At 46.3% G+C, this 21848-nt stretch overlaps 1 protein-coding gene across 2 annotated transcripts in view; it reads left to right on the top strand.

Moving 5' to 3' along the window:
* The window catches only part of CEP72 (centrosomal protein 72), a 40131-nt gene extending 18326 nt beyond the window's left edge, over nt 1-21805 (top strand). The window contains exons 9-14 of one of the 2 annotated variants that reach the window (XM_053593829.1): nt 559-697; nt 1951-2147; nt 4719-4845; nt 16963-17074; nt 19133-19326; nt 20214-21805. In XM_053593829.1, the coding sequence (XP_053449804.1) occupies nt 559-697; nt 1951-2147; nt 4719-4845; nt 16963-17074; nt 19133-19295 (738 nt within the window). In that variant the 3' untranslated portion in view covers nt 19296-19326; nt 20214-21805. Of the gene's footprint in view, nt 1-558; nt 698-1950; nt 2148-4718; nt 4846-16962; nt 17075-19132 lie in introns of both variants that reach the window. The other variant, XM_053593836.1, reaches the window with a different exon arrangement.
* The last annotated feature ends 43 nt before the right edge of the window (nt 21806-21848 follow it).

The raw sequence follows: 21848 nt of genomic DNA, 5'->3' as shown, positions 1-21848 counted from the left end.
ACTCAGCGCTTGCGAGAGCGAACAGACTTACAGGCGGGTGGAAGATCAATGAGAAAGGAGCAGCAGCAGGTGCACCACTGGTGGGAGGGAGGCAGCTCCCTGGAGGCCCCCCATGGAGGACTGGGTGCGGCTATGATGTCTTGGGCTGTCCACAACTGGAGGCTCCAATTGAGGGATGGCCACTAGGTGGGCACAGTGTTCCGGGCCATCATGGACTTCCTGGACCACTGCTCAGCACATGGCTGGGAGGGGCAGCTTGCTGTGGGTTCTGTGCTGATATGTGTCTGGCCTCAGTCTGCAGGTGCCCTTGCCTCTCGATGGCCTGAGGGAGGCGGGAGGGGCCTGCTGGAGGCAGGAGTGTGCTGGCCTTGCCCTGTCCTGCCATCTACTCCCTGGCTTTAGAACGGGCTGCCGAGCACCCCTCCTGGGGTGTAGGGCTGTAGTCTTACAGCGCCTTCATCCCTTAGGCTGAGGGTGTGAGCGTGTCTGGGGTGTGTTCAGCGGTGTTAGAGGCCTTGCTTTACACAGGACCTGCCCATTCCATGATTTTATTTCTAGTTATCTCCCAAATCACGCCCCGTCGCTGTGCCTGGGGAGAAGGCTGCCCGGGATGAGGTGCTCCTGGGGGCGTTCCTAGACCTGGTGGACGAGCACTGGGGTGGCTGCAGATCACTGCACAGCAACACTGTTTTCCTTGGTGAGTAGGCACCCCACAGCCCAGCCCCATAAGCCCTGGTGTCTGCGTTTGCACCACCTGGGGCTGTGAAGATGGCACCTCTGCCCAGGCACCCTGCTGGGCTATGGGAAGTAGCTTGTTGTCTCTGTTTGGAAAATGCTACCCATAGGTGCCTGGTTAAAGTGTAGGGATTTGCTGCTGGGTCTCCTCCCAGTGTCCCCTGCACACTGCACTTGTGCAGACCCTGGGCTTGCAGAGCAACAAGTTGGGGCCTGCGAGGACGGTCCCCCACAGAAAGGACCTGACTCTGCTTCTGGTAGGCGACTAAGGAGGGGCACAGCAGGGTCTCCCTCCAGGGCCATGCTACGTGACCAGAAGGTGCTGTGTCCCCCGCACTACGTTCTGTCTACAGCCTGGATGTGGCTGGTAGTGTCCCTTGAGGGTCAGGCCTCCCCTGCTCACTGGCCCATGGTAGATGCTGGGCACCTCTGTGGGCTCCCCCCCTGGCCACCTAGATGTCCTGACCGTGCCATGTGTCGAGGCCAACAGCTCCTTCTTAAATTGGGATCCTGGTCTTATTTTTTTTTTTTTTTTGTAGAGACAGAGTCTCACTTTACTGCCCTCGGTAGAGTGCCATGGCGTCACATGGCTCATAGCAACCTCCAGCTCTTGGGCTTATGTGATTCTCTTGCCTCAGCCTCCCGAGCAGCTGGGACTACAGGTGCCCGCCACAACGCCCGGCTATTTTTTTGTTGTTGTTGTTGCAGTTTGGCCGGGGCTGAGTTTGAACCCACCACCCTCGGCATATGGGGCCGGCGCCCTACTCACCGAGTCACAGACGCCTCCCGGGATCCTGGTCTTATAAACCTTCACCCTCTCATCAGGGCAAGTGGCACAAAGGGGCTTCCTGAGCTGTTCTGGCTGGCTTGTTGTCCAGGCCGCTGTCCCTGTATGGCATTGCTAGTTGTGGTTTACATGGCAAGTCTCAGGTCAGGCACCGTCAGTGACTACAGAAGGTGTGGCAGCTGCAGCACACCCCACGCCTTCCAGACGTGGCTGTCCTTGTGAGCAGCCTTCTCTTCTGGGTCTCTTCTGGAGTCAAAGCCATTTCCTCTCCACCCACCCATAACTGGAACAAGCAGGTTTTGTGGCACTGGTTTGCGATTCTATAGGCCACACATATTCTGTGTGATTCAAAATGTATTGAATATACTTTGTATTTATTTTATCCTTTAAATATTAATACTGTAATAATGTTTGGCTTTTACTGCTAGCTCAGGCAAGACACATTTTGTCATCTGCGCAAGAGTTTACAGCGGCTCCAGACAGCTCCAGGGCTGTGGGTGGGGAAACCAGCCGCCTGGCTATGGAGAACGAGGCCCTGCACAGCCGCCTGGCGGAGCTGCAGCAGCAGCACAGTGCGCAGATGGGCGCCATGACAGCGGAGCTCAGCCACACACACAAGGAGATGGTGAGCTGCATTGTGCCGTGCCTGTGTACACCGGTGAAAACTGGTTTCACTTCACTTAGTGGATGAGGGCCACCACTTGACCCTGTGCCACCCACAGCTGCCATCAGCTCTGGTACCATGTATCTCTGGTGTATCCGGCTCTGCTGGGCATTGCCTGCCCCTGCTCCACTCCCAGGCCCACTAGCACTTGACTCAGAGCTGGCAGTGTTGCTGCTTCTTGGAGGATGGGCGGGAGTCTAACTGAGGCTGTGCTGCAAGTCCTGTGTGCCCTGAAGGGCCCTTCTACCAAGTGGCACCAAGGGCAAGCTGGGGCCTGTGCTGGGCCTGATTGGGTGTCCCCACTAGCCCATCATGGTAGGGATTATGGTATTTCAGACTACTGACATATTCTCCTTTTACTTTACTAAGCCAGGGTCCCATGATTGAGTGTCTTGGCTGTGGGGCTGCCAGCCAGGTCCACCGGGCAGGGCACTAAAGCCCTCGAAGTATGCTGTCCATGTTTGCATAGCAAATGGCCCCATAGTGACTGGCCTAAAGCAGTGCTCACTCAGCACCAAGGGCTCTGCGGGTTAGGGCTATAAGGCTGGCTGCAGTCCACCTGGGGGTGGGGTTGTCTCCCCAGGCTCACCCCCAGGAGGTCTTGGCTCTGGCATTGGTCCCTCACAGGCTGCCAGAATCCTCAGGGCATAGGGCTGGCAGTCAGAGAGAGCAGTACCCAAATGGAGGTCGCAGCCTTTGAGACCAGACTGAAGGGTGCCTAGTCTCTTCTGTGGGGCAGGCCCTTCCCGACCAGCATCCTCGGGGAGTCTGTGGGCCACTTGCAGATGGCTTGAAAAACTTCTGAAACTATCTGACAAGTGTTTACTGTCATTCTTCCATGAGAACAACCTACCTTTCAGAAATCCCACTGAAGGGTTCATTGTTAGAGAAAAAGAAAGTGCAATGACACAGGCAGCCTCTGGTACTTACACCTCATGAGTGCTCCGGATCACAGATGGCAGAGCAAGCATGCGCTGAGTCGTACTCAGGATGTCTTCCGCAGGAGCGCAGACCCATGGGGCACGTGTGGCTGTGAATGAGAAAGCAGAGGACAGTGCCTGCTGGGCTGGGCATAGACATGCAGCCCAGCAGATACTGCCTCCTATACCCTTTGCACGTTCTGACCAGCTGTGTCGCAGAAGGCAGCCTCGGGCCACAGGATAGGAGCGGCCCTGGGTCTCTTATCCAGGCGAGTGATCCAGAACACTCTGGCAGCCCCAAGCCTTGCTGTTCCAGGGCCACCTGTTGACCCCATGCTATGGAAAAAGGAGTGGTCAGAGAGCGTGGCAGGAGCCTGTGTGGCAGGTGCTGCCCCAGGGAGTTGCCTCTGTCATTCCAGAAGCATCAGTTGTCACACCTGAGTCTGTTCCCCAAGGTGAAGACGTTCATTCCTTCTGTGCTCGTGGGAGCCTGGGCTCTGCTGCTTTGGCAGCTGCAGTCGTATCTCCTGAGGGGAAGGTGGAGGCTGCACTCCCAGCTGCATGTTCTGGGCATGGCCCCCAGGGCAGACGTGCAGTCTACCCATGGCTACCTATCCTGAGCATCGCTGACTTTAATTACAAGTGGGGAGACCAGGACCCTGTTTCCCAGAGTTCACTTTCTCCATCAGATGTTCCAGTCACGCAGAGCCCAACAAAGATGGTAGAGGGTGTAAACCAGCCTCATAGGAGGAAGCAGCTGGAGGAGGAGACCTGGGAATGAGGAATTTGAAAAGATGGGCCTGAGAAAAATGATCTTGGGTCCAGCTTTCACCACAGACTTAGAGGGGCCTTATAGGTGTGGGGCCCGTCAACAGGTCGACTTGCCAAGTGAGATCAAGGCAAAGGCTCCTGGACATGTGTGCTCATGTTGAGTGGAGCCTCAAGGCGCTGCCCCCGCTCACCCCCTAGGTGAGAGCAGGTGGGGTCTTCCCAGAGCCCGGGCCCCAGATGTGCTGCTGCTGCCTGGAGGGTACAGGCAGGTAATACTGTGGGTCCTTAGGACCCTGGCTGCAGCTGCAGGCAGCTTGGATGGGTCCTTTGTCACCAGGACTCCTAGGCTAGGGCAGGAGGGGTCCAAGGGAGGGGCTGGGAATGCCGTGGGCAAATACTGCATTGTGGCTGCGTGGACAGTGGCCACGATGTCCTCCTGCTTTTAACATCTCACTGTGTGCCCTGTTTTCTCCATACTTTGAGGACAGTAAAAGGGCCCAACCATGGTTCCCCTCCTATATGGGGGCCACAGCTCACAGTGACCATGGGGCCTTCTTGGAATGGACAAGTTTCAGCCAGCCACCAGCAGCCACACCCATGCCTGGCAGGGAGAGTCTGAATGTGGTTTCTCTCACGGAAGCTGGGACCCAGTCTTCCCCTGCTCCTACCCCCAAGGGTGCTGCTGCCTTGCGGGGAGCTGCACAGTGAGGCGTGGGTATTGCTCTCTCATCGCAATTCAGAATGATGGAAAAGGAAAGAAACTGGGGATTATCAGAAAGTTTTATTTTATTTCCTATATGCATTTTACTGAATTTAACTTATGTATTTTATTTATCCTTAGGGTGACTTGAGACAACATTTAGGCAAATCTTTGGAGGAGAATAGTAGCTTGAAATCTCTTTTGTTCAACATGAAAAAAGAAGTTAAAAATGCAGATGCTTCAGCCACATTAAGTTTGCAGATCACTGGTAAGTCTATAGTTTATTTGGTCAGTCATTTCATGAAATGTAAGTTTTCAAATGTGGACAGATAGACTGGGTTTTAAACTGTGAACTGATTGCAAATACTGTTTCTGAATGAAATCTAAGCCCTTCCCTCCCTGCTGCTGCAAAGGCTGCCTTGGTATGTGTTTGTGGAGCATGTGTGTCTAGAACGTGTGTGTCTAGAACACAAATGTGTCTGGAGCTTGTGTGTGTCTGAAGCATGATTATGTCTGCAGCATGCTTATGTCTGGAGCATGCTTGTGTCTAGAGGAGGTGTGTCTGGAGCATGAATGTGGCTGGAGCATGACTATGTCTGGAGCATGCGTGTGTCTGGAGCATGAGTGTGTCTGGAGCATGTGTGTGTCTGGAGCATGAATGTGGAGCATGCGTGTGTCTGGAGCATGCTTATGGGGCAGCAGCAACTGTGTCTGGAGCATGTGTGTCTGGAGCATGCATGTGTCTGGAACATGCTTATGGGGTGGCAGCAACTGTGTCTGGAGCGTGAATGTGTCTGGAGCACGAATGTGTCTGGAACATGCTTATGGGGTGGCAGCAACTGTGTCTGGAGCGTGAATGTGTCTGGAGCACGAATGTGTCTGGAGCATGCATGTGTCTGGAACATGCTTATGGGGCGGCAGGAACTGTGTCTGGAGTGTGAATGTGTCTGGAGCACGAATGTGTCTGGAGCATGCATGTGTCTGGAACATGCTTATGGGGCGGCAGGAACTGTGTCTGGAGCATGAATGTGTCTGGAGCACGAATGTGTCTGGAACATGCCCTGGGAGCTATGTGTGGAAGGACAGATGAGCAGAAAAGAGCAGTGCCCTGCCTGCCACCTCTGCTCCAGGTAGACGATATCACCCATGCAGGTCCACAGGATGGCCTGGTCACCAAGTCGGTTTGCTGCGGTTTTCTATGACTTTCCTTAAAAACCTCACCTGGTGCCTTGCTAAGGTCGTGGTGGTGTGTGGCTGGGAAACGCACCTGTCTGACAGCCGCTCTTGGGGTCAGAGTTCAAATTTCTGCTCAAGCTGAGTCTCTCCTGGGCAGCTGTCCTATGGCCTTTTCTCTTTGGTAACTGTTTCTTACCGATCCAGACAGTTTTCATTTTCTCACTTAACTTTCTTTGGATCTATTTTCCCATATTTACAAAAGTATATTCAATATTTGAAGGTCAAGTGCCAGGTTTTGGACAGGAAGGGTTGATGGTTTTATGTTTCCCTCAGTAACTTCTTCAGGGTGTGACAGAGTCTCGGGGTTAATCTGCACTTCACTGAGGTCAGAGGCTGACCTCCTCTTATTTCTCTAGTCCAAAGACTTTCTGAAAGAGCCAGGCATCAAATATTTCTGGGCTGTGGCCTGATGACCTCTGTCCCACCCACTGTGGCCATGATAGTACAAAAGTAGCCACAGACGACACCAAGTGTCTGCTCGGATTTTTGCTCAATTTTGTTTTTATGGATTTGTTTAATTGAGTGGTAAGGGCTCCTTATTTTCTTTTTTAATATACAGAATGTTTCTTTCCATCTTCTGTTTCTTTATGCATGACATCATTTTGTCCAACATCACTTTTTGTTGTTGTTTGTTTTTTTATTAATATTATATCATAGCTGTGTACAGTAATGCGATTGTGGGGCACCATACACTGGTTTTATAAACAGTTCGACACATTTTCATCACACTGATTAACATAGCCTTCCTGGCATTTTCTTAGTTATTGTGTTAAGACAATCATATTCTGCATTCACTAAGTTTCACATGTACCCTGGTAAGATGCAACACAGGTGTAATTCCACCAATCACCCTCCCTCTGCCCAACCTCCCCCCTCCCTCCTCATCCTCTCCCCCTTCCCTATATTCTTAGGTTATACCTGGGTTATAGCTTTCCTATGAAAGCCATAAATTAGTTTCACAGTAGGGCTGAGTACATTGGATACCTTTTCTTCCATTCTTGAGATACTTTACTAAGAAGAACATGTTCCAGCTCCATCCATGTAAACATGAAAGAGGTAAAGTCTCCATCTTTCTTTAAAGCTGCATAATATTCCATGGTGTACATATACCACAATTTATTGATCCATTCGTGGATCGATGGGCATTTGGGCTTTTTCCATGACTTAGCAATTGTGAATTGGGCTGCAATAAACATTCTGGTACAAATATCTTTGTTATAATGTGTTTTTTGGTCTTCTGGGTATATACCTAGTAGAGGAATTATAGGATTGAATGGCAGATGTATTTTTAGATCTCTAAGTGTTCTCCAAACATCTTTCCAAAAGGAATGTATTAATTTGCATTTCCACCAGCAGTGTAGAAGTGTTCCCTTTTCTCCACATCCACGCCAACATCTCTGGTCTTGGGATTTTGTGATATGGGCTAATCTTACTGGAGTTAGATGGTATCTCAAGGTAGTTTTGATTTGCATTTCTCTGATGATTAAAGATGATGAGAATTTTTTCATATGTCTGTAGGCTGTGCACCTGTCTTCTTCAGAGAAGTTTCTCTTCAAGTCCCTTGCCCAGCCTGAGACGGGGTCACTTGTTCTTTTCTTTTTATTTTATTTTATTTTATTTATTTATTCACTTGTTCTTTTCTTGCTTATACGTTTGAGTTCTCTGTGGATTCTGGTTGTTAAACCTTTGTCGGAGACATAACCTGCAAATATCTTTTCCCATTCTGAGGGCTGTCTGCTTGCTTTACTTACTGTGTTGTTGGCTATGCAGAAGCTTTTTAGTTTGATCAGGTCCCAGTAGTGTATTTTTGAAGCTGCTTCAATTGCCCGGGGGGTCCTCCTCATAAAATACTCGCCCAGACCGATTTCTTAAAGGGTTTTCCCTGCACTCTCTTCTAGTATTTTTATAGTTTCATGTCTTAAGTTTAAATCTTTAATCCAGTGAGAGTCTATCTTAGTTAATGGTGAAAGGTGTGGGTCCAGTTTCAGTCGTCTACAGGTTGCCAGCCAGTTCACCCAGCACCATTTGTTAAATAGGGAATCTTTTCCCCACTGAATGTTTTTAATTTGCTTGTCGGTCGGTAAGTAGCTGGGTTCATCTCTTGTTTCTCTATTCTGTTCCAGACATCTACTTCTCTGTTTTTGTGCCAGTACCATGCTATTTTGATCACTATCGATTTATAGTATAGTCTGAGGTCTGGTAGTGTGATTCCTCCTGCTTTGTTTTTATTTCTGAGTAATGTCTTGGCTATTCGAGGTTTTTTTCTGATTCCGTATAAAACGAAGTATTATTTTTTCAAGATCTTTAAAGTATGACAGTGGAGCTTTAATAGGGATTGCATTAAAATTATACATTGCTTTGGGTAGTATAGACATTTTAACAATGTTGATTCTTCCCAGCCGTGAGCATGGTATGTTTTTCCATTTGTTAACATTTTCAGCTATTTCTTTTCTTAGAGTTTCATAGTTCTCTTTATAGGGATCTTTCACGTCCTTTGTTTGATAAACTCCCAAATATTTCATCTTCTTTGGCACTACTGTGAACAGAATAGACTACTTAACTGTTTTTCAGCTTGACTATTGTTGGTATATATAAAGGCTACCGATTTATGGGTGTTGATTTTATAACCTGAGACTCTGCTGTATTCCTCGATCACTTCTAAGAGTTTTGTAGTAGAATCCCTGGTGTTTTCCAGATATACAATCATATCATCTGTGAAGAGTGAAAGTTTGATCTCTTCTGACCCCATATGGATACCCTTGATTGCCTTTTCTTCCCTAATTGTGATGGCTGAAACTTCCATTACAATGTTAAAGAGCAGTGGAGACAATGGGCAGCCTTGTCTGTTTCCTGATCTGAGTGGAAATGGTTTCAATTTAACTCCATTCAATACGATATTGGCTGTGGGTTTGCTGTAGATGGCCTCTATCAGTTTAAGAAATGTCCTTCTATACCAGTTTTCTTAAGTGTTCTGATCATGAAGGGATGCTGGATATTATCAAAAGCTTTTTCTGATCAATTGAGAAAATCATATGGTCTTTGTTTTTTAATTTGTTTATGTGCTGAATTATACTTATAGATTTATGTATATTGAACCAGCCTTGAGACCCTGGGATAAAACCAACTCGGTCATGATGTATAATTTGTTTGATGTGTTGCTGGATTCTGTTTATTAGGATCTTGTTGAATATTTTTGCATCAATATTCATTAGTGATATTGATCTATAATTTTCTTTTCTTGTTGGGTCTTTTCCTGGTTTGGGGATCAGGGTGATGTTTGCTTCATAGAACGTGTTGGGTAGTCTTCCTTCTTTTTCTACATTTTGGAACAGGTTGAGTAATATAGGTACTAGTTCCTCTTTAAAGGTTGGTAGAATTCTGACGTGAAGCCATCTGGTGCCAGGCTTTTCTTTTTAGGGAGATTTCGTATGGTTGGTGCTATTTCACAACTTGATACTGACCTGTTCAACATTTCCACTTGATTCTGGCTAAGTCTTGGAAGGTGATGTGCTTCTAAGTATTGGTCAGTTTCCTTCAGATTTTCATATTTCTCAGAATAAAGTTTCTTGTAATATTCATTAAGGATTTTTTGAATTTCTGAGGAGTCTGTTGTTATTTCGTCTTTGTCGTTTCTGATTGATGAGATTAGAGATTTTACTCCTTTTTTCCTGGTTAGGTTAGCCAAAGGTTTATCTATTTTACTGAACTTTTCAAAAAACCAACTTTTTGATTTATTGATCTGTTGTATAATTCTTTTGTTTTCAATTTCATTTAATTCTGCTCTAATTTTTGATATTTCTTTTCTTCTAGTGGGTTTGGGTTGGAATGTTCTTCCTTTTCCAGTTGCTTGAGATGTCCCATTAAGTTGTTAACTTCTTCTCTTTCCGTTCTCTTGAGGAAGGCTTGCAGTACTATAAATTTCCCTCTTAGCACTGCCTTTGCAGTATCCCAGAGGTTCTGATAATTCGTGTTTTCATTATCGTTTTGTTCCAAAATTTGGCAGTTTCCTTCTTGATCTCATTTCTGACCCAGCTCTCATTCAGCATAAGGTTATTTAACTTCCATGTTTTTTTATGAGTATGCAGGTTCCTGTTGTTACTGAGTTCAACTTTTATTCCATGGTGGTCTGAGAGGATGCATGGAATAATTTCTATTCCTTTAAATTTACTGAGGTTAGACTTGTGACCTAAGATGTGATCGATTTTGGAGTATGTTCCATGGGCTGATGAGAAGTATGTGTATTCACTTTTGTTGGGATGAAATGTTCTGTAGATGTCTGCTGAATCCAAATGTTGGATGGTTAGGTTTAAATCTAAAATTTCTTAGCTCAGCTTCTTATTGGAGGATCGATCCAACACTGCCAAAGGAGTGTTGAAATCTCCAACTATTATGGAGCTGGAGGAAATCAAGTTGCTCATATCTGTTAGAGTTTCTCTTATGAATTGAGGCGCATTCTGGTTGGGTGCATAAATAGTCATAATTGAAATCTCATCGTATTGAGTATTACCCTTAATAAATATAAAGTGACCATTTTTGTCCTTCCTTACTTTTGTTGGTTTAAAGCCTATTGTGTCTGCAAATAGAATTACAATGCCTGCTTTTTTCTGGCTACCATTTGCCTGAAATATGGGCAACCATCCTTTCACCCTGAGTCTATATTTATCTTTTAAGGTGAGATGTGACTCTTGTATGCAGCAAATATCTGGCCTAAGTTTTTGTATCCAGTCAGCTAACCTGTGCCTCTTTAGAGGACAGTTTAAGCCATTCACATTAATGGAGAATATTGATAAGTCTAGTGAAATTTTGGGTATCGAGTTTTTTGAAAGTCCAGTGGACATTTTTAATCCTTTCGCCACTGTGGAAGTTGAAGTTTGATCAAAGGTTTCTGAGTGAGTTTATTTTTGTGACAGAGGCTTGGGCTGTTCGTTATGGAGGATAGGTCTGAGAATATCCTGAAGAGCTGGTTTGGTTATGGCAAATTTCTTCAACATATGAATGTCATTAAAGTATTTAATTTCTCCATTATAAATGAAACTCACTTTAGCTGGATACAGGATCCGGGGTTGAAAGTTATTTTGCTTTAGGAGATTAAAAGTCGATGACCATCCTCTTCTGGCTTGAAAAGTTTCAGCAGAGATATCTGCAGTCATTCTAATATTCTTCCCTTTGTAGGTAATGGATTTCTTATGTGTGGCTAGTTTCAGAATTTTCTCTTTCATATTTACACTAGTGAAGTTAATTATAATATGCCTGGGGGATATCTTATTGGGATTGAGTCATGCTGGGGTTCTGAAACTGTCTGCTATCCGATTTTCAGAATCTTTTGGCATGTCTGGAAAATTCTCTTTCATAATTTCATGGAGAAGGGTCTCTGTGCCTTGTGAGGCCACTTCATCACTTTCAGGGATTCCAATGAGGCGGATATTACCCTTCTTCGAATTATCCCAAAGCTCTCTGAGAGAATGATCTGTTTTTGCTCTCCATGTCTCTTCCTCTTTAAGAGTTTGGGAGCGTTCAAAAGCTTTGTCTTCAATGTCAGAAATCCTTTCTTCTGCTTGCTCCACTCTGTTACTGAGGGATTCTACTGTATTTTTTAGATCTTTGAGGGCTACAAATTCTTGCTTCAGTGCATCGAAATCTTTGATGTTCTTTAAATTCATTAATTCTTGGGACAATTTTTGAATTTCTCCTCGAATTTCTAATTCTGACTTTTGAATTGCTCTTCGAATTTCTACTTCCAAATTTTCGTCCATTCTATTAATCTTGTTTGCAATCCAAATTTTGAATTTGATTTCTGACATCTCGGTCAGCTGTTTATGAATGGGATATTCAGTTACATCTGCCATATATTTCCTTGGTGGGGGGGTTATCTATTCCAGTTATTCATGCTACCAGAGTGTTTCTGCTGATTCCGCCCCATGATTATTTTACACCATTTGACTTTTCCTCTGGAGCTTTGTTGAGGGCCCATTTAATGCTACAGCCTGAGAGACTGGGGACCTGTTTGGTGTGATGGGGCTAAGTGGTTCTGTCTTGTTTTCAGCTGGTCTCTGTTCGACCCTAGTGAAACTGTTACTCTGGGTTGAAGTTTCAGCTGTGGAGAAATACCAGCAATTAAGTCACTCTGCCTCCCACAGGCAACAATTGGAAAAGGAAAATCAAACCTTCCTATAACCACATACCCAGGGCACCACTTGAATAGTCCCCAGGCAATTGGCTCAGTTCAAAAGGTCCAAATCATTTGTCTCAGTCAGCACCTGTCTCAGGTGTGAGAGTTTCAAAGGTCTCTGGGAAATGGATCGCAGGGGTCTGGTGACAACTCAAATATGACTTGCTCCTGTGCTCTGTGAAGTCAGGAGGACCTGCCCAGCAAATAGAGTAGTCTGGGAAGGTTGATGCCTCCTTCCCCACCTTGCTCCTCTGTCACCCCCAGTCACTGATAGCCCCCGTAGGGCTGTGACTCAGTTACCTCCAGTAAGCAGATACTCCAGGGGTTTGTACCTGCCTAAATCACAAGGAAATCTGTATCTGCTCAGCCAGGCCACTGCTCTCTGCCTTTATCCAGCAGGGTGTGGTGAGGCCTGACAACCTCTGGCACTTGATGGAGGTTGGGGGTGTTCACTCAGTTCCAGCCCCACCCCCGATTGATGTTACTGACAGAACAAAACAACTTTGTGGGAGTTTGTTTCTGTCCCCGGTAAATTCCTCTGTAGAAGAGAAACTGTTTTGAGTTCCCAGAACCTGCACCTCAGGTCCTGTCTTTACTCCTGCAGGTTTGTAGTCATAGCACAGTCATCTCTAGCCTCCTGCCTTCCCTTGTCTATGGGCTGATGATCCCCTGAGGGCCGGGTGCGTCTTAGGCTCAGTAAAGCAGTCCTCTGGGTCAGCCCCACCCTGGGAATTTCCCAGGTCTGCCCGTGAGTTTTCTAGTCCCCACACTCCACCCAGGCCGGTACTGCCACAGGCAAACCCTTTACTCACAGGGCCTGTGTTTCAGTCCCAGATCTGTTCCGCGGTGGTTGCCATCTGAAAAGATGCCCGGCTTCCTCTGGTTGACCAGGAAGACAGCGGTTGTGGCTTCGGAATATCTGGGGGTGGGCCCTATTGTTGCCAAGAACAGCTGCTGCTCTGCACCTCAGGGCTGTGCCGCTCCAATGTGGTTCCCTCTCAGCCGAGTATCATCACCTCACTCCTGTGCCACAGAATTCTCACTGACCAGCTACAGTCCAGGCCCTGTCCACACCCCTTGAGAAATCACCCAAGAATCTGGACTCCTGGGGGACAGGCCTCCAGACCTCAGAATGAGAGTGGTGGGGAGTGTTGGGAGCTCAGAATTGCAGGTCGAAACACCAAACTTATTGAGACCAAATGAGCAAATAAACAGATAAAAAGGCTACCAGACACACAAGCCCACAGATGCACAATCAATCAGAAACACATAGACATACAGACAACAACAACTACAATAAAAATTATGATAATCATAGACTAATTGAGAAAAAGAAAAAAGGTAAAAAACATACAAAGAAAACAAACAAACAAACAAAAAACCCTCTAGAAATCTGATGTTAGCACTCTCAGAAACCATAAGAAAGGAAGAAGAGGGAGAGAGAAGGGAAAGAAAAAAAAATGGTGTTCATAAAAACTTTTAAAAAGAAGAAAAAATTAAAAATAGAAAAAATAAAAATAAAAACATGTATATATAAAAATAATAAAAATTAACGATAGTTCCTCCAAGAAAATGATGAGAGAAAAGAAAAAAAGAGGCACCAACCACAAAAATATTATTCTTGTATATATGTAGAAATATACATCTATATGTATGACATAGGGATCAACTTTCCTAGGAATATATTTATAATGCAATATACTTTCTGGACACCAGGTGGCGCTGTGAGTGGTTCCCAGGCTTATACCTGATTCACAGTTTATACTGTTATCACGGTAACCACCCTACCTGGCCAATCGCCATTTTGGAGTTTCTGTAAAAGTTTTTTTACCTAATTGTTGTGCAACCTCAGGAGTGCTGTTCCAGACAGCACTCCTATCCGACCTCCCAACTCGGTGCAGGAGTCCACGCTTCACGAATCTTTGCACTCTGCTCCCGCATTCTCCTGCAAACTGGCAACTGCAATCAGCTGTGGGGGAGGGGCTGGCTGCCACCGGGTCTCACTGCCGGCGGCCTGGCTGCAGCGCACAGATACCTGCTCAGTTTATGTGGCTCAGGGTCTCACTTTTGAGTCCAGCCACCTGCCAGTTTGCCGCACAGCCTAAACTGCCAGTCCACACTGGTATTCCCCACCCGGAATGGTCCCGTCTATTTAATCACTCCTGTGTTCTGGGGGAAGGTGCCCACCGTTTCGGACAATTCAAAATGTCTGTTTCCCGGGCAGGATCCCTTCCTTTCAATTTTCCATCGGGTTGCTTAGTCCCTTGTGGCTTTGAGCAGGGCCCCTTTCAGGTTGCTATCGGCTCAGGAATAAATTTTCGTCAAATGGGTTTTGCCAGGAATTGCACACTGCTGTCCTCCATGAGGGAGGGGCCTGCCGGCCAACACGGCCAAGCAGGGAGAATCTCTGCAACAGAGTCTGTGGTTTTAAATCACACCTCAAATACAGCAATCCGCCAATTCGCTGCATGTCTCCAGCTGTCTGTCTACAGCAATAATCCATGCGGGGAGAAGGTCCAGACCCCCCTTCCTCTCACCTGATGACTTGGGAGAGGTGGGCTACACATCCATCCCGTCCGCCATCATGCTCCGCCTCCCAACATCATTTTGTTATAAAGTTGATAAAAAAAAAAGTTCAATTCCCCGCAAGGTCCACTGTGTGGAGTTGGCACGTTCTCCCACGTGTGTGGGTTTTCTTTGGGTCCTGGGGTTTCTCCCACAACCTAAAGCTGTGCACGTCAGGGTCATTGGTGTGTCTGGTTTGCCCTAGTCTGTGTGTGTGGGATGTGAGCGCGTTGGGCAGTGGAGGCATCTTGTCTAGGCTGGTGCCTGCCCTGAGCTGCTAGGATAGGCTCTGGCCACCCACAGCCCTGGAATGGAATATCTGGGTATCTTACCTGCCTGTATTAGCCTGTGTCCATTGTATATGTAGCTCACATCTATGTCAGTGTTTAATATTAGCTGTGTTTTGGTCTTTGTTTAGAAGTTCGTTGATATTTTTGTGACTAGAAATGTGTATAGGTACTTAACTCTTGCTTTGATGGAACTGGTTTCAGTATACACTGCCTCACAGTCTGCAGGAACCTATCATGACCGTTAAGTGAAGACATGATGTACTTGCTCTGGGTTCCTGCTACTTTAGGCTTTATTTCTGGTGTGAATTTTTTCTTTTATTGCTAATTCTTCCCTGAGTTTAGTCACTTCTTTTTTGACATTTTTGATTCTGTTCTTTGGAATCAGAACAGATTCTGTTCTGTCTTACATCATTTCTTTTTTTGTCTTTAGTTTGTTTTAAAATAATGGGCTATGGTGTGGGCTGTTCTGTGGTCACGGCCTTCTTTGTCATAGGGATGCTCTTGTGTTCTGACCCCTTGTCTTGTAAAAACTATGGGGGATTTGACCTCAATACTTTTCTGTTGTTCATTTTCACCTGAAATTTGTTCTCTTGAATTTCTAGAAGGAAGCAAGGTTAGGACAGCTTTTCAGACCTCAGGAATCTAAATTATGGCAGCCTTCTTTTGGGGATTTTCAGGTCCTATTCCCTGCCCCCCTTCACCAGCTGCCTCTCTGCAGTGCAGGCCGTTATCTTAAAGGGCCTGGGAAGGTCACGCGGTTGCCCCCACCCCTCTACACTGCATGGGAAACTTTGGTCTCATCCTCATAAGAGGGGCAGGACTGTGGTTCCCAGGAAAACAGGACGCTTGGGGGTTCTCCTGTTCTCAGATCTGTGGGCTGCCTCATTGTCAACTGCAGCTTCATCCCCGCAGACGTGGACACCTTGCATGACTTGTGGGCACTGGAGCTGCGTCCCAGCCTCAGATGTCTCGGATCTTAGGGCTTTCTTGTCACTGGACAGCTGGAATATCGTCCACTGACTTCTGGTTTTGCCATCTAGTATTCCTGGCTCTACTAAAGTGGAGATTCTGGAAGATCTCAAAACCGTACTGCTATCGCCCTCTTCCCCGAATTCCTTTCCCTCATGCCCTGCAATGGATTCTGATTAGGATTGTCTTGACACTTCAAGAGTGCTCTTCCCCTGTTCTGGGCCTTGCTGAGAAGAATCTTCTGTCACTGTCATTACCCATAATCCACTGCTCTGGCTTGCTTCTGGTCTCTGGTATTGTGTAGCTTGGCAGCAATGTTACTAAATATGAGTTTACTTGTACCGTGTGTGTGAATTTTGGGAGCCAATGTATCTCTTCCCCTCTCCAGTTAGAAACTCAAAAAGAGACAGGAGTTGTGCAGGTGGAAACCAGTCACATGCTCCCTCACTGATGGGTATGAACTCAGTGGGCTTATCAGAGACAGGTGGCTGCTGTGTGCTTGTCAGTGCTTCTCCCTAAACCACAGGCCCTCCCTTCAGGAACAGAGTTTGCTGGCAGATCCATCAAAGGGCCTTTAGCCAGTGTCAGGACCTTCGAAGGGTGTGGCTCTTCAGGGTATCTGGAGGGCAGGATCCCACAGCTTCCACCCCAAGGAGGGGAGCCAGAGGTGGGCCCAGTGGAGAAGCAATTGGACATGTAGAGTGAAGCCTTACATTTGTGTTCACCCTCTCTTTGAGTCTCATAAAAACTGATTTTTTTCCAGCTATACTTGTTCTTGTAACCTAGATCTAATAGAATCTAGAATTGATTTTGTTTTCAAAATGTACAAATAATGGCTCAATGCCTATAGCACAGTGGTTACAGTGCTGGCCACATACACCAAATCTGGCAGGTTCGAACTCCACCCAAGTCAGCTAAACAACAATGACAACTGCAGCCAAAAAAAAAAAATAGCTGGGCATTGTGGCGGGCTCCTGTAGTCCCAGCTACTCAGGAGGCTGAGGCAAGAGAATCGCTTAATCCCAAGAGTTTGAGGTTGCTTTAAGCTGTGATGCCATAGCATTCTACCAAGGGTGACAAAGTGAGATTCTGTCTCAAAAAAAAAAAAAAAAAGAATAAGTTTCAGTAACTAAAGCTATACTTTTCTGTCTTTAAGGACTTCAAACAAGTGTAAAGAGGCTCTCTGGTGAGATTGTGGAGTTGAAGCAGCATCTGGAGCACTACGACAAGATCCAGGAGCTCACTCAGATGCTGCAGGAGAGCCACAGGTGCCTGCCTGGGTGGCTGGGTGGGAGGGGTTCCGGGGAGGAGGCCTGGGCACAGGCAGGTGGGGCTGGCCTGTGGTATACCAGGAAGGCACTGAGGAACAGCTGGTGTGAGTCCTGGCATCCAGGACCCACATGCATCCCTATGTGGACTTGAAAATTGCATGAACTTCCCTTTCAGTGAAAAGTGAGGCCCTTCCTATAGTAGCATTCTGTGAGATGTGATCATGAAGGGTAGACCCATGAAGTGTGGATTTCTGAGGTGTGACCTGTGAAATATGGTTTGTGAGCTGTGACTTTAAGGTGTGGGCCCATTAGGTGTGCACATGTGAGGCATGCCCTGGAAGGAATGACCCCTGAAATGAGGACTGGGAAGTGTGGACTGTGAGGTGTGGACCTGTGATGTTTGGACCGTGAGGTATGACATGTGAGGTGTGGCCCATGAGGTGTGACCTTGTGAGGTGTCAACCATGAGGGTGACATGTGAGTTGTGGCCCATGAGGTGTGACCTTGTGAGGTGTCAATCATGAGGGTGACATGTGAGGTGTGGCCCATGAGATGTGACCTGGGAGGTATGGACCATGAGGTGTGGCCTGTGAAGTGTCAACTATGGACCGTGAGGTGTGACCTATGAAGTGTTGACAGTGGACCGTGAGGTGTGACCTGTGAAGTGTTGACTGTGGACCATGAGGTATGACTGTGCATTGTGGCCAGGGAAGATGAGGGACATGTGCAAGGTGAGGGGTAGGCACAGTGTCTTGGTCCTCCTGGGCCATGTGCCTGCTGTCTTTACCTTCCCTGAATCTCTGGCTGTTTGCTTAGAACGTGGAGTTTCTGCCTTTATTCCCTGGTGTGGGGGACTGAGGGGTATACTGAATGCTGGGATCATCAAGGCAGAAGCTTCTGTTCAGGGACTTGAGTACTAGAAGTGGGTGCAGAGAGGAAGTTGGCTTCAGGAAAGAGATGAGCTACCAAGGCCAGAATGGGTCTCCCTGGGCCATACGGTTCAGCTGTGCAAGCCATGTCCTCTCACCTCAGTAGGGAAGGCAGCCCATGGTCAGTGCACTCCCTTCATTCTCTTTTCTCACTTCCACTCCTTGGGCAGAGGTTACCAAACTCCTGGGTTTGGATGTAGTCTGAGCATAGGCAAAGCCAGGCCCTAGCCTTTTGGGCTGAAGGCCACAGGCTCCCAGGGACCCATCACAGGCATAAGTTACAGAGAGGAAGGAGCCCCTGACAGGTGAGGTTGAGCTGAGATCAGAAGGAAGAAGAGTGTGATGGCCACAGGTGCAGGGCAGTCACAGCAATGGATCACAGGAATGGATCGCCCTGGCACGTATGGATCGCCCTCCCATTTGTGGCAGGTCAAGGTGATAGCAGTCATGTTCTCTGAGCACTGTGTCCTGGGTGTGGACAAAGTGAAGGGCATAGCCTCCAGATGCCCTGGGACTCATGCTGTGTCCGGTCTGAGCTCTGCCCAGCCAGCAGGAATTACCGTGGTTCAAGCAAACAGCCAGTGCTTGCACTTGGGTTTGTCAGTGGGAGTGACATCTTTGTGACTAAAGTGGCTGAGCTCAGTGTGCCCTGTTTTGTAGAATGTTCGTTACACTGCTCATTGGTGATGGCAGAGTTGGTAAAATGCAGCAGTGCTTTCTTTCTAAAACTCCTTTCTGAAATAGAAATGGTTAACAGTATTGAAAATCAAGATTTTTATTACCTTGTTACTGTGTCAGAATTATTGTATTTGGAAATTAGAAACAGTTCAATCTCTGGCTCTTTCTGGAATTAGAACATTGTCTTGCCAGCCCTTAAGGTTATCATCATCATCTCAAAAAAATAAAAATAAAAAAACTGACAGGCTGTAGTACAGGGCACTATTCATGTCCTCTACTGTTCAACTCATTCATTCATCCTCTAGGATAGCCCCACCCCCACTGATCTACAGAGAGGAAGTGGGCAGCAGCCGGCAGGACCAGCCTGGCCATGTACAGGGGTCAGCTGGCTTCATGCTGGTGAGCACAGGCAGACATGAGGGGCTGAGCATGGCCTGTTATCCCCCAGCTCCCTGGTCGGCACCAACGAGCACCTGCTGCAGGAGCTGAGCCAGGCACGGGCACGGCACAGGGCGGAGGTGGAACAGATGCACTGGAGCTTCCAGGAACTCAAGAAGACTGTGGCCCTGCGTCCCCACAGTGGTGCTGGCCGCGGCAGCTGCCTGTCCTGACGCCTGCTGAGAAGCTAGATGTTTTGCACCTGTGTGTATCTTTCTAGTATATTTGCGGGTGAGAGCTGTCTCTTCCATGTGTAATTACTGCTGATGTTTTAAATGTATTTAGGACTCATAGCCCTGTTTTCTAAAGCATCTTAAAATGATAGGATTAACCCAAGCCCTTTGCATATTTTAAGACAAGACACAGTGACAAATTTTGAGAAAGAAGATCATTAATTTTTCACCAAATATCCTGAGATGAAGTAAATGCAATGTGTTTCAGCCTAATGTAACAGAAAGCTATGTATGACAAAGTAATTTTTGTGTAACAAGCAATTCTTATTGAGTGTTATATATTGCAGTGAAAAGCTAATCTTTTAAGTAGTTCTTTATAAAATATAACTGAATTTCTCATTGAATTCTTTTATAAAACAAGCTACACACCATAGTAGGTAAGCAGGAATAAATAAATGCCAAGCTGTAATGTAAGCATCATTTATAGATGTGGGAAACAAGCAAAAATAATTTCATGATATTTGCATAAAACAGTAAAAATATCTAGCCAAGCCTCAGCTCTATCTTGTCGCCTATGGTGTATTTCTTAAAATTATGTCATAATAGGACATAAAACTAGATTTTTGGAAACTTCATCTTTTATGTTATACATGGGTCCCTCTAAAAGTTTTGAGACAGACCGTGTTACGTCCATTATTTCACTTCCAAGAAACACAGGTGGCAGCGTCCTTTTTGACTCATGGGGCAGATTTCACCTTCCTCGGCTTATCAGTGTTGCAGGGAGGGCTTCATGTTTCTACCCATGCACGTTTTAAATTTCTTGATTTTTGTGTACCTCAAACTTTAGTAATGACCCAGTATTCAATTTGATTGGTAAAACAAGACAATTTTTTTTAAAACAGTGTTTAATTGATTTAGGACGAATGAGCCGGCCTCAAGAAGCAGGTGCCCCATACAAGCTGTGTGTGGAGTATGTGAGAATTGTGTCACCCAAGAAGCCCAAGAAGTGGTCAGTTCTCTCCCCCTCAGAAGAGATATTGCTGGACTTCAGCATGTCCATCTCTCTTGCCTCTGTTCTGTCAGCAGCACCAGCTTTTTTTTTGTTTTTTTCTTTGTAGACAGTCTCACTATGTCACCCTCAGCTACATTGCCCAGCTAGTTTTTTCTTGTTGTCACTGTTGTTCAGCAGGCCTGGGCTGGGTTTGAACCCACAAGCCCCAGTGCATGTGGCCAGTGCCCTAAGCACTGAGCTACGGGAACTGAGCCAGCACCAGCTTTTGTAATTTAGCAGGAAAGGGCATCAGAGGCAGAGTTCTTTAATTATCAGATCATTTATTTAAAAGTATTAAAAGATTTGAATATTAATCCATTTTAAGCTTGTAGAAAATGATCACATGCTGTTTCTTTGTTTTTCTTGTTTGGGTTTCATAAGCTTCTTGGGCCTGTGAGTTTCTATTTTTCATCAAATTTGGAAAAGTTTGGCCACTGTTTCCTCATGTCCGGTCTGACCCAGCCTCCTAGCTCCCTCCAGCTGCACTTCTGTTAGACACAGTGGTGTCCCACAGGTCACTAGATGCAATTTGGGTTTCTATCCTTCATTCTCTCAGTGCTGCACTGGGGATTGCTTTATTTCCCTGCTGCAAAGTTTACTGGTCTTTTCTTCCTCATACCTAATTTGATACAATGCCTCTATAGTGAATTTTTAACACCAGAAACTGTATTTTGAGTTCTAAAATTCTATTTGGTTCTTTTCATCTATTTTTTATTTTCCATTATGTTTCCTTTAACTCCTTAGCCGTATTTTTAGTAGCTTTACTAGATAATTTTCTTTTCATTTCAATTTATGCTCTTACCTATTTTTTAGCTATACGGAAATTATTAATAAATTTGGGTTAAAAATGTAATTTTATCAATTTTTCTGTTCAATGATTCTTTCTCACTTTATCAGCTGATATTATTGATATATTTGAGATATATGTTAGCTGTTCTGTATCTTTTCCCCTTTCCACTCCTGCCGGTCCAGGTCACCTCTTCACCTGGTTGGGGCACCTCTGCTCTTCCTCACATGTGCCTCCTCTGTGCCTTTCCCACTGCTGCCCATGCTGCCCTCTGGCTTGTGTCACAAGGCATGAATATAGTCACCATTAACTTGAAGTGTTTTAGCTCCTTACTCTCTTTGCCTCACTTCTCCATGTCCCAAATGTCATCTGTGATCACTTTCTTTCTGCTTTACAATTCCTTGCTTGCTGGTGGCAGGTTCTTTTGTTGTCTAAATATGCCTCATTTTATCCTCATTTTGGAAAATGAGCCACTGGGCTAACACTTTGGGCTCCTTTGGGTGCTGCTGCGGTTATCACCCGGGCATTTGGTGTCCTTTCCCCTGGAACCAGAACTAGCCTGGGCTCTGAAGCCAACAGAGGGCTGGTACACCTGTCTCTCTTCAGGGCAGGTCAACAGTCCTCCTGTCTGGGCCTGCATGTGAAAGGCTCCCTCAGGTGCAGAGCAGGCCCTGTGGGCATCCATGCTCTGCTCTGTGTCCCGCCCCCTGCAGCG

This window comes from Nycticebus coucang, chromosome 1, assembly GCF_027406575.1.
Source record: "Nycticebus coucang isolate mNycCou1 chromosome 1, mNycCou1.pri, whole genome shotgun sequence".
NCBI lineage: Eukaryota > Metazoa > Chordata > Mammalia > Primates > Lorisidae > Nycticebus > Nycticebus coucang.
Note: the sequence above shows the minus strand (reverse complement) of the source record. Positions and strands in the feature narration are given on the sequence as shown.